At 41.9% G+C, this 13,005-nt stretch overlaps 1 protein-coding gene and 1 non-coding gene across 6 annotated transcripts in view; both read left to right on the forward strand.

Annotated features, from left to right (window-relative positions):
- The first annotated feature begins 6,637 nt into the window (after positions 1 to 6,637).
- Positions 6,638 to 6,743, forward strand: LOC114238857 (U6 spliceosomal RNA). The gene has a single exon (XR_003624118.1). It is a non-coding gene; the product is annotated as a U6 spliceosomal RNA (small nuclear RNA).
- A 3,288-nt stretch (positions 6,744 to 10,031) lies between these two features.
- The window catches only part of BCAS3 (BCAS3 microtubule associated cell migration factor), a 577,971-nt gene continuing 574,997 nt past the window's right edge, over positions 10,032 to 13,005 (forward strand). For 4 of the 5 annotated variants that reach the window (XM_007190268.2, XM_057536261.1, XM_007190270.3 and 1 more), the window contains exons 1-2: positions 10,036 to 10,172; positions 11,893 to 11,980. In XM_007190268.2, the coding sequence (XP_007190330.1) occupies positions 11,910 to 11,980 (71 nt within the window). In that variant the 5' untranslated portion in view covers positions 10,036 to 10,172; positions 11,893 to 11,909. Of the gene's footprint in view, positions 10,173 to 11,892; positions 11,981 to 13,005 lie in introns of all 5 variants that reach the window. The other variant, XM_057536260.1, reaches the window with a different exon arrangement.

The following is a 13,005-nucleotide window of genomic DNA, read 5'->3' on the forward strand; positions in this document are numbered from 1 at the left end:
GGGAAGATCCCACATGCCACGGAGCAACTAAGCCTGTGCGTCACAACTACTGAGCCTGTGCTCTAGAGCCTGCGAGCCACAACTACTGAGCCCATGTGCCACAACTACTGAAGCCTGCGTGCCTAGAGCCCATGCTCCACAACAAGAGAAGCCACTGCAATGAGAAGCCCACACACCGCAATGAAGAGTAGCCCCAACTCGCCGCAACGAGAGAAAGCCCGCGTGCAGCAACGAAGACCCAATGCAGCCAAATAAATAAATAAATAAATAAAAATTTCCCTTAAAAAAAAAAAAGGATTAATTGAGAACCAGTGGTTCAGGTGAAACATTAATTTTGGCTAGTTTTTCAAAACTACAGAGTTTGTTTTTCAGATCTTTCCAAGGTAATGACATATAGCAAGTAGCGTACACTTTTGGAGTCAATTTTTTGTGAAGAATTTTTCCATCTTTATTTTTCAGATCAATTTTTTAATGTAAATGTCATAGCATTCTTTCCTAGGTCACATTTATAGTGCCATAGAGTCCAGTTCCATACCATACTAATAGCTGTCTAATACTGGAAACATTTTTGGTTTGAGATATATAACTAAAAGGTAAAATTAGCTCTTTTGTATGTGTACCTAGGGCTGTTTTTAGGCCTTTTCTTTAACGAGTTAAAGATGTTATGCAATTAACAAATAATGTTTTAATGTTTATATTATTTTTATTAAATTTTATTTGCCTATAATGTATACATCAGTAGTATAATGCATGATGGAAAATTCATGATTTATAAAATGGTACATAATGAGACTACCCTCACCTTAGTCCCCAGGGTAGCCAACAAATCTGTACATAGACATGCAACTATACATCTGTTTCTCTCTTAAAGATTTTTCCACATCAGTACATCACAGCGCCTCCTCATTCTTTCGTATTCTACTCTGGATATGTTATTCACCTATGCCACTACTTAACCGTGTCCACTGAATGGAAAACAAACACTATTTCTTCCTTTACTCACACTCATAATACTTAAGATGCCAGATGTGTGGGTTTTCCTACACCAAGTAATGCTGCAATATTCTGCAGACACCAACTGTGTGTCCTACAGTTCAGTTCAGTCTGACACTATCCATCTGATCCCACAAGTTAAGGGCTCAGTCTCATGGTGCTGCCCCCACTTCAGATGCCAATTGCATCTCCCAGGTTGTCACCTACTCTTTGGACTGGCTGACTATAAATCAGCATTCCCACAATCACCACCTCAGGTTTGATACTTTGCTAGAACAGCTCACAGAACTCAGGGAAATGTGTTTACTGGTTTATCATATAATAAAGATATAGATGAACAGCTGGATGAAGAGACATCAGGAAAGCCCAGAAGGGTTCCAAATGCAGGAGGTTCTGTCCCCATGGATTTGGGTTGTACCACCCTCCCAGCACATGAGTCTGTTCACCAGTCTGGCAGCTCTCCAAAGCCCACAGTTCAGGGATTTTCATGGAGGCTTCATTATATAGGCATGATCAATTATTAACTTAATCTCCAGCTTCTTCTCCCAGGAGGAAGGTGGTGGTGTTACCGAACTCAGGTTCTGCTGCTCGCCGCCGGAAAGCCAATATTCAAGAGGTGAGAGTGTTGGTTGGAAAGGAAGAGTTGCTTTATTCAGGAGGTCAGCAATCTGGGGAGAAGACGGACTGGTGTCCAAAAATCAACTTTGAAGATTCTGCTTGACCATGAAAGTTTTTAAAGGGAGAATCATTTGGGGAAGAGGGATCAGACTTCCCATGTGCAGACTTTCTTCTGATTGGTCGATGGTGAGGTAACAGAGCCGTGTTCAAGGAATCTTGTGCTCAGCCTTAAGTATCCATTCTCCACCCGAGTGGGGGCCATAGTTCCTACAGAACTCAAAGATATTGTTATATTCCTTGAGGAGGAACCAGGACCCTGCCCCACAGCTGCACTATCGTTTCTTGACTGCTCCCCCTTTGTTTCTGCTTTCCCTCCCCTTGCCTGATAAGCAGCAGTTTGAAACTGCCCTTTGGAACTCAGGGAAGGTCAGGAGGCTGAATGAAGCCTATTTCCTACAAACAAGAAATGGGGGACACAGAAAGGATTTGTACCAGATATGTATCAGAGGACATGTATCAGATTGTTATGTACACCCCTTGGGGAGGAACTAGGACTTCTTTCACTGAACTATTGTTTCTTGACTGCTTTTCCACTGTTCCTGAATTCCCTCATTTCCCTTAATATCATTAATTACTGAGACCTGTTCAAGGGCAAGCTTCGTGACCAGGCTTAGATCAGAAAATGGCTTAGGCCAAAATAGCTTCTCTTATGTCAAGAAAGCCAGGCCTGGTTCTCTTTCTCCAAGGACCCCCTACCCTATCTGCTTTCAGTTCTTCTTTATATCTTCTCTTTTTTGAGATTTTCTGTTTTTCCATTCATGTCGAGTGTTCACAGTTGCTTGCAAGAGCATTTGTATAATATAGCTTTAAAGTGTCAGATATTATTCTTCGTCATTTAGGTATTGGCATCTGTTAATTGTTTTTTTCATGCAAATTGAGGTTTTCCTGGTTCTTTGTATACCATGTAATTTTGGATTCTATCCTAGACATCTGAATATTATGACAATCTTATTTAGCTCTTATGGAGATCATTGTTTTAATAGGTAGTTAATCTGGTTAATTCATGCTGTTGCAGGAAAGAAAGTGGGGCACCAGAGGATGGTCACGTCCCGTCCCAGGTCTCAGGCAAGTCCCTGGGATGGCTGCTGAGTGTGGGTTCTTGGCTTCGTGCAGGAAATAATTCAAGAGCGAGCCATAGTAAAGTGAAAGAAGGCTTATGCAGGGAGATACACACTGAATGTGGGTCATCTCAGAAGGCCAGAGGCTTAAGGGTATGGGGTTGTCAGTTTTTATAGTGGTGGGTAATTTCATAGGCAAATGAGTGGGAGGATTATTCCAACTATTTTGGGGAAGGGGCAGGGATTTCCAGGGATTGGGCCACTGCTCATTTTTTGGCCTTTTATGGTGGGTCTTGGAACTGTCATGGCGCCTGTGGGTGTGTCATTTAGCTTGCTGACGTATTACAATGAGCATATACTGAGGCTCAAGGTTTAGCGGAAGTCAATCATCTGCCATCTTGGACCTAGTTTGTGCTAACCAGTTTATGTCACGTCTTCAATGGCTGTCATTCTTTAAAAGGTTGTGCCCTGCCCCCTTCCTGTCTCAATGCCACATATTCCAACACACCTTCTGTGGTCTGTGGTTTCAATATCAGTTCATTTTCCAAATCCTTTGCCATTGTGTAATTTGATCTGTCCCTTGTGTTCATAACCCAGTAGCTAGTTGGGGACCTGGGCAGTGATCTATCTGCCAGTTAGGTTCTCAAAGTCTTTAATATGCTGATTAGGATCAGATTCATGCCTAATGTACTCAGTGGGGTCGCTTTCCTGAGCTCCTCCCTCTCTACAGTCTCCATGGTACTTTCCCTTTCTTTGGGGTTCTTCTTTTTCAGGCAGAAAGCTGAGGCTTAAGGAACCATGCACTTCTATCACTTTGCCTGAATTTGGGACTAAACGGCTTAACATCTTTGAGTTTTGGTCCCCACCTGTAAAATGCAGATAATAATACTACAATGGCAGGCATATAGTGCTAAATAAATGTTTGTAAATGTTTCCTAATATTAAAATTTTAGCTTCTCAAAAGTGTTACTACATATTCAGTTTTCACTGATTTAAAGCAATCTTTATCCAGGTTTACGTATATGAAGGGAAGATAAATTATGCCATGGCCATCATTAAAACAGTTGATGAAACTAATTTTTGGTCTTTGTTAATAGTTTTACTTTCTGGTATCTTTAATTATACATACCAGCTCCAAACCGTAGGATAAATTACTGGGGTTCTGACATGTAATTTTCCTGTTAGTGAGCAGAGTCTTATGGAGAATAGAAATGAAACAAATAATCCCTTCTGTTAAAGAGTTTACATTTTAGCTAAACAGACAATGGAATTATAATCATGCAGAAATATATAATCATGCACAAAACAGTTACAAAGTAGTACTAATGTGTCAAAGATAAAGGGTAACCATACTTCATGGTTTGCCGGGGACAGTCCTACTTTACCTTATTTTTTTGGTTTAATTATTAATAGAGCCTCATTTCATGAAGGTTTCCTAGGTAGGATGACAAATTACATGGCCACTTTATAAATACTAGTTTCAGGAGAATGACAAAGCAAAAAAATTATCACTGTATTTTCAGAAAGTTTGCTGGGCCTGAGAATGAGCAGAGTGGGCTAAAGAGATCTGTGGGTTAGGGTGAAGGGACCCAAGATAGTAAACAAATACTTAGAATTTCAAATAGAAATGTGGGAAATAGTGTTTTAGAAACCACAGTTATCTAGTAATATGCAGGGCAGACAAATGGCAGGCCAGGCGTTGTAATTAAATAGATGTGAGGTGATATAACCTTGGATTATGTTGGTTTTGCAATTCTGAAGTTTAGAATTATAATTTTTAGGCGATTACCACAAATGGTAGTGTTCAAAAGTTTCAGCCTGATGAATGCACAAGAGAATGTCCATGGAGTGAGTAATTAATGTATTTTTACCTCACAATTAGAGGATTTTAGAGAAATGTAATTTTTTAATAGACATTTTCTAGAGCAGTTTCAGGTTCACAGCAAAATTAGAGCAGAAGGTACAGATTTCCCATATATGGCCTGCCTTAACACATATACAATCACCCTTGCTATCAACATCCCCAGCCAGAGTGATACAATTGAACAACTGATGAACTTACACTTGATGATGATTTTTTTTTTTAAGTACTCGAACTGTGTTTTTTCTTTTTTTAATTTATTTTTTATTTATTTATTTTTGGCTGTGTTGGGTCTTCGTTTCCGTGCGGGGGCTTTCTCTAGCTGCGGCAAGTGGAGGCCGCTCTTCATCGCGGTGCGCGGGCCTCTCACTATCGCGGCCTCTCTTCTTGCGGAGCACAGGCTCCAGACGCGCAGGCTCAGTAGTTGTGGCTCACGGGCCTAGTTGCTCTGCGGCATGTGGGATCTTCCCAGACTAGGGCTCGAACCCGTGTCCCCTGCATTAGCAGGCAGACTCTCAACCACTGTGCCACCAGGGAAGCCCGATGATGATTTTTTTACCTCTTTGTTTTCCTTTTTTCTTTTCTTTTCTTTTTTTTTTTTTTTTTGGCACGGCCTGCAGGATCTTAGTTCCCCCACCAGTGATTGAACCCCTGCCCTCAGCAGTGAAAGTGTGGAGTCCTAACCACTGGACCGCCAGGGAATTCCCTCTTTGTTTTTCCTTATGCTTGACTGACAATTAAAATATTAATGTTCACCACAGCTCTGTGTGAAATCAGATGATTTCACCACTGCTTAAATCATGTGATTATTGTCCAAGTGTTTTTGGTGGCCAAAACAAGTGAGGCAATGGCTTGTTTGAGGCTAAAAAAAGAATCCTAATCCTACCAAACAAAAAGAGGGGAGAAAGTATAAACTGACCTTGACATTTGGTTTGCATATGGATAGTTCTCTGACAAATCTCTGGGAACTGGGAACTTTTGTTTTTGATTTGCATGGCCACCGGAGAGGCAGTTTTAGTAATCAGTGATTTATTACAATAGGCCATTATAGCAGCTGGAAGAACAAGGACTCTAGCTTGAAGTTACTCTCACACTGAAAATGAGTTTCCTAGCTGGGATTGCTCAATCCCAAGAACAGATTGTGAAAAGGTTCCCCACGTCCCAATAATCTGAAGTGACTCATCAGCTGCCAATATGTACTAAGCACCCACAATTCACGTCCATTCAAAACATGATCACCACAAATTCTATTTTCTCCCTATTTGAAGGCTGATGAGAGAATCGAACACCATCTTGGTGGAGAAAAAACGGAGTATAGCTGGGGTTTTTTTGTTTTTTTGTTTTTTTTTAAATATAAATTTATTTTATTTATTTTTGGCTGCGTTGGGTCTTCGTTGCTGTGCGCGGGCTTTCTTTAGTTGCAGTGAGCAGGGGCTACTCTTCATCGCAGTGCGCGGGCCTCTCACTATCGTGGCCTCTCTTGTTGAGGAGCACAGGCTCCAGACGCGCAGGCTCAGTAGTTGTGGCGCACAGGCTTAGTTGCTCCGTGGCATGTGGGATCTTCCCGGACCAGGGCTCGAACCCGTGTCCCCTGCACTGGCAGGCAGATTCTTAACCACTGCGCCACCAGGGAAGCCCATGTTTTGTTTTGTTTTTCGGTTTACTGCAGCACTTTTACTTCCTCACAATGGCACACTGCTGGGGCCTAATATTCTCACATGACAGTAGAAAACCAAAATCTGTTGCCATCTCTTCAAGAATTGAGAATTGCGTGCAAAAACCTTACATAAGTTAAAAGGATGAATAAATTTACAGGTGTGAATGCAAACTGATTTCCAACTCAAGGCAAGTAATAACATATGGTGTTCTGGCAGGAAAACTTCGATAAGAAAGGAAAGCAGGTCCTAAGGTTCGGACCTTCTCAACCCGGTAAGACTGGCAAGTTAGTAATTAGAACGAGTTAATTTGTACACATTTCTAACTGGTTCTGAGAATTTTAAATTTATTTACACCTCATAAGAATCCCACTTGTGGAACTGTGAGGCTTGTGCTCGGTTTGGCAGCACATATACAAAAATTGGAATGACACAGAGAAGATTAGCATGGCCCTTGCACAGGATTACATGCAAATTCAGGAAACATTCCATATTTTTCAGTTATCGAATTTGTATCTTTGTGTATACAATGTCTTTGCAAAGATTAAATAGTATAAAATATGATGTAAATAGTACCAACATTAAACTTTGCAAAATTTTAAAACTTAAAAAAAAAACCCTGCTGGGACTTCCCTGGTAGTGCAGTGGTTAAGAGTCCACCTGCCAATGCAGGGGACATGGGTTCGAGCCCCGGTCTGGAAAGATCCCACATGCTGCGGAGCAACTAAGCCTGTGCAACACAACTCCTGAGCCTGTGCTCTAGAGCCCGTGAGCCGCAACTACTGAGCCCACATGCCGCAACTACTGAAGCCCGTGCGCCTAGAGCCCGTGCTCTGCAACAAGAGAAGCCACCATGACGAGAAGCCTGCGCACGGCAACGAAGAGCAGCCCCCGCTCACCACAACTAGAGAAAGCTCTCGCGCAGCAACGGAGACACAATGCAGCCATAAATAAATAAATAAGTAAATAAATAAATAAATAAATAAATAAATTAATTAATTAATTTTAAAAAATCCTGGGAACTCCCTGGCAGGTCCAGTTGTTGGGACTCTGTGCTTCCACTGCAGGGGGCACAGGTTTGATGGCTGGTCTGGAACTAAGATCCTGCATGCCATGACGTGGCCAAATAAATAAATAAATAAATAAATAAAATAAACAACATATAACACAACCTCCTATCAAAACATCACATTAATAAAAAAAAATTCTATGAGGCTAATAATTTTTTTTTTTTACAATTTACGAAGGATGAAACCAGGGCACAGAAATTCACCCCCAGTAAAAAATGTATAACTTCCAACAGGGTTCATCCTATCTGTAAACGTCATCACTCAGTTGCTCAAGCCCAAAGCATAGGCATCGTCCCTGATTCTCTCATTTCCTTCTATCCCACATGCACCCCATTATCAAGTTCTTTTAGTTCTGTCTTCCAAAATATTCTGAAATTGATTACTTTTCACCTCTGCTGCTTCACTTCTAGGCCCAGTTCTAGACAGCTCTCCCATCTGGTCTAGTGAAATAGCCTTCCTACTTGACCCACTGTTTCCACTCTTGTCCCCTCCCTAATGACAGTTTATTCTGTTTAGTAGATAGAACGATCTTTTAGAAATATAAGTATGATCATGACACTTCCTAGCTGAAAGTCCTCCAATAGAGTCCCACCCTAGAATAAAACTAAAAGTCCTTATAATTCTATACACTATACTTCATTTGGCCACTGCCTACCTCTCCTAACTAGTTTGCTATCATTTTCAATTGAATCTACTTTATTTAACAACACTGTTTTTCTCATTCTTCTTCAAAATTCATTCCTTTCTTAAGGCCATTGTACCTGTTGTTTCTTTTATCCTGACTGCTTTTCCCTCAGAGCAGCTTTCTTACTACTTCATTGAAGTCTTTGTTCAAATGCCATCTCCTGAGAGGCCTTCCCTGACCACATTACCTAAAATAAGCCAGCTCTGACCTCTATTTATTTGGCTTATTTTTTTTCCATACCATTTTACACTACTTGAATTTCTCTGTTTGTGTGTTTATTTCTGTCTTCCCACCAGAATGCAAATTCTCTGGCTGAGGACAAGCACATTGGTTGATTTGTTTATTGCTGTATCTCCAGAGCCTAGAACATGCCTGACACTTAGTAGGCATTCAAATATTTATTGAATGAATGAATTTGTGTTTATGATTTTTGTTTCCTTGCTTCTTCCATAACTTTGTAGAGGAATAGTGAAACAGTTATGGAATTTAACAATGCATGTAAAACAGCTATTTAAACTGAAAAACCTTATACAAATGCTGGTTATCCCACTTGTGAGTATTACCTATTGGTCGCCTCTGGATTTTCTCTTTATTCCTGCTCTGGGTCAGGGACAACATGAGAGTAATAATTATTTAATTCAAGTAAGTCTGAATTTTGAAATATCTGTTGTGTTCAGGGTAGTTAGGTATAAAGGGGGATTCAACAACATGAAAGCCTTAGTCTATCAATGCCTAGGAGGAGTTTAACTTTCTAGTGGGAGAAAATGAGACATGCATTAGGGAAATAACCAAAAAACATTTCAAAGACAACAAGGAAGTAAGCCAGTGATAGCAATAAGAACAAAGGGAATTCAAAATACTGGAAAGATTTTTCCATTACTGGGTTTAATGTAGGAAGGAAATCTTAAAAGGACGACAGTGCTGGGAATTTGTGTAGTGGAAGAACATGAATGTCCAAACATTAGCCTGATAAATATCACTTTGGGTGTCCTTTTTATGGGCACTAATTGAGCGTACAAGCAAATGGGTGGTTTCTTGGCTGTATCTATACCTATATCATCATCTATCTGTCCAGCACCTGATTAACTGCATATTTCTGGTGAGGTAGTTTCTCTACTAAATTTTTCCCTCCTTCACAGTGCTAAAACCTTTTAAAAGTTTTTACTGCTGTATCAGCCACTTTGTTACAAACCCCATGCCTATTAATAAGCCATATTTTCATGGGATTGTCAAGAGTATTAAATTTGATAGTACTTATGAAGTGCTTAAGTCTGTGTTGAGCGTTCCTTCAATAGAACAATAAATATTATTATATAAGAAATGTAACCGACGGAATGACACCAGAGCGATCTCAATATGTTCCTTACGGGAAGTGTAAACAGGTAGGAAGGAGCCAGGTGTGGTCCGCAAACCTAGGTCAAACTGACAACAATACCAGCCGCACCCCTCATTCAGATCACCACCCTGGCTCCAGGGCAGCCCACCAGCGCTAGCCAGCCTAGGCTCCCGGAAGGTAAACACATTGAAAAGGGCGGGGCAGAAGGCGCGTTCGGGATGGCTGACTGGCCAGCTAAAAGTGATTGGCAGCTGCCATGTCCACGTGCTTTGAGCTTCGAACCAGCTGTCGCGAGAATTCGATGTAAACAGACCGGTCCCCGTGTGGTACGACTCCCGGCCTGAGACACCCAAGTGACGTGCACAGGCTTCTGCGGCATGATGCTTTTTGACAAGGCCACGAAGGGGCTGTGTGCAAAGGAAAACAGACATGTCTGTAACTCCTCCCTACCTGGCCTACGTTCGCAACCGAACCTGACACCTCGGCTTCACCCGAACTTACATACTGTTGTGTTTTCCCTCGAGCCCCAGCGGATTGGATCACTTCGGGAGGCGGGTCCGCCTCTTTGCTACTTGCTGGTTGGCAAAGCTGACCTCTAAGGGCGGTGCCCAGCCGCGGCCAGTTTGCTTCTAGGATTGGCTAGAAAGGTAGTTCCGCTGAGGCGTGGTAGGAAGTGGTAACCGTCAATCACGAGGGGAGACTCCAAACAGTGAGTCTTGAGCTGGAGAGCAGCGTTTACCGGCGGGGCGGCCGGTGAGAGGGCTGGTGGTGCTGCGGCTTTGAGGAGGCTTGGCGAGGACGTGGGACGAGCAGCGTGAGGGGAGAGGGCTTGGCTGGTAGGAATTCGACGAGGTAGAGCTGTGGAGATCGGAGGGGGAGGGGAGGGAGGGCAAGGGGCCAGAGGGCGGCCGGGGACAGCGGTGGCTCAGCGTTGGAGGTGAAATGGGTAACGCCGTGCTGATGTCTTTCAGGAGAGTGGGGCCTGAGGGGCTGGCGAGGGTCGTCCTCAGGAGACAGGGCCCTTAAAGACCGTTCTTGGGAGCCTGTGTTTCGAGGAATAAAGGGTGGAATGGAAATGAGAGGGCTCAGGGGCTGGAGGTGAAGATACCCACTGAGGAAGGGGTATCTAGGCTAGTTGGGGCACAGCGTGGTTTGGTTGTAGCAGATGGGACTCATCAGTTTGCGAGTTTTCAAATAAGGTGATAGAATGCTCCCTGCTTAGAAGAGATGGTTTTAGGGGCTTTCAAGATTAGTTCCAGGCTGTGGGCTTTCCTGAGCCGTGTAAGAGATCTTTAATATTGCTGTCTCTTTTAATCTTAACCACATACAGTCCATGCTTTTAAAACCTCCCCAGTGATTCAGGTGCTTATTAGACATTCAAGGATCAGGATTCAGTGATGAGACTGGAAGGGCTTCTAATGTCATATACGTTTTTATTACTTATTTAGACTCTGGTGATTAGGTTACAGTAGCAGAGGTTACAAATATGGTTACAAATTAGGTTACAAATATGATTTTGATAGTCTTGTTAAATTGTGACTGTGCAGTCTTTTTTTAAAAAAATATATATATATTTGACATATAAATTACATGAGTTTCAGGTGTACAACATAATGATTCGATATTTGTATATACTGCGAAATATCACCACAATAAGACTAGTTAACATCCATCAGGATACGTAGGCCATTTTACTCCTCTATTTTCCCAACACTCTTAGTTGGAAGGTAGTACCTCACTGTTCCATTTGGTCTTAAAATATTATACCATGTATATTTTTATTATCTCAATAAAAGATTTCAGTAAATTCTTTAATTTTGGCTCACAAAGTTAGGATATTTGTTTTTATAAAGTGATCCTGTGCTAGACTTTCCATCCCTTCCTAGTTTATGTTAATAGTAGATCAGGGACTTCCTTGGTGGTGCAGTGGTTAAGAATCCGCCTGCCAATGTAGGGGACACAGGTTCGAGCCCTGGTCCGGGAAGATCCCACATGCCGCGGAGCAACTAAGCCCGTGCTGCACAACTACTGAGCCTATGTTCTAGATCCCGCAAGCCACAACTACTGAGCCTGCGTGCCACAAATACTGAAGCCCGCGCACCTAGAGCCCGTGCTCTGCGACACGGAGAAGAGAAGCCACCGCAATGAGAGGCTTGCGCACTTCTAGTGAAGAGTAGCCCCTGCTCGCCACAACTAGAGAAAGCCCGAGTGCAGCAACGAAGACCCAGTGCAGCCAAAAATAAAACAAACAAACAAAAACAATAAAAAAGCAGTAGATCAAAGGGTCCTGCACGGGTCTTAACTAGTTTTGTGGTTCTGCGGCTTGGTCCAAATAAGAAAACCTCATAGTAGTTTGAAAAATCTTTTATCTACTTCTTCCTCTTCTGCACTCCCCTCTTTTAGGTGTAATAGGAATTGCTGGGAAATTTTCCTGCATTTTAGGACCTAACATTTAGGTATTTGTGACAAGGGATCTCTAGTGAGCAACCATGTATCTTTCTCCCGACCCCCAACAATAATGATCCATTATTTTCTGTCTTTTCGTTCTGGAAACAGGTTTTGTGAATGAAGCAATGGCTACAGATTCCCCCAGAAGACCCAGTCGTTGTACTGGTGGAGTCGTGGTTCGCCCTCAGGCTGTCACGTAAGCAAATTTCAGATAAGCCTGATAGGTAAAGGAAAGATTACTCAGAATAGTAACTAACATTTAGGTTTCCTTTCTAAGCAGTACTTACTTTTGTAAAATCTGTTTAATTTTGGCTTTACAACATGATAAACATCATTGCCAAGGCCAAATAAAAGCAATAATTAGAGGGTCAGTTTGATGTATTTAGCACATTTATAGAGTACTTGAAAAGCACTGTTATTTTATCCTTGAGTACTGCTTTTTCAAACCTCAGGTTTAACAATTAGTGGGTCATTAAATCAGTTTAGTGGACCAGGACCATTATTCAAAAAATGAAATAGAATATAGTAGAAAATATAGTTGGGAGTTAGTATTGTGTTCTGACACGCACATAGATAATATTCATTCATATCTATGTATATGTTTACTAGATTGTGATGTATCACTCTAGGTCTCAGTCAGAAAGTTTCGAAGTGAATGTCATAAAAAGTACATTTCTATACTTTAAGCATTTTTTTGACAAAGCATGGCTATACTTTCCAGGAGCTTATAATCTAATGTTTTTTTTTTTCTTTTTTTCTTTGGCTGCGTCGGGTCTTAGTTGCGGCACATGGGATCTTTTGTTGTGGCGTGGGGGCTTCTCTCTAGTTGTGGCGTGTGGGCTCTAGAGTGCACACGGGCTTAGTTGCCCCACAGCATGTGGGATCTCAGTTCCCTGACCAGGGATCGAACTGGCGTCTCTTGCATTGGAAGGCGGATTCTTAACCACTGGACCACCAGGGAAGTCCATAATGTAGTTTTAAGATGTGTATACTTGCAAGCACTCTAATGAATAAAAAAGATGCCAGCAAAACAGCATGGGAATTTAGAGGGAATATTTTGTTTTTTAAATTAATTATTTTATTTATTTATTTATTTATGGCTGCATTGGGTCTTCTTTGCTATGTGCAGGCTTTCTCTAGTTGTGGTGAGTGGGGGCTACTCTTCGTTGCGGTGCGCGGGCTTCTCATTGCGGTGGCTTCTCTGTTGCGGAGCATGGGCTC

The sequence above is a fragment of the Balaenoptera acutorostrata genome, chromosome 20 (assembly GCF_949987535.1).
Source record: "Balaenoptera acutorostrata chromosome 20, mBalAcu1.1, whole genome shotgun sequence".
NCBI lineage: Eukaryota > Metazoa > Chordata > Mammalia > Artiodactyla > Balaenopteridae > Balaenoptera > Balaenoptera acutorostrata.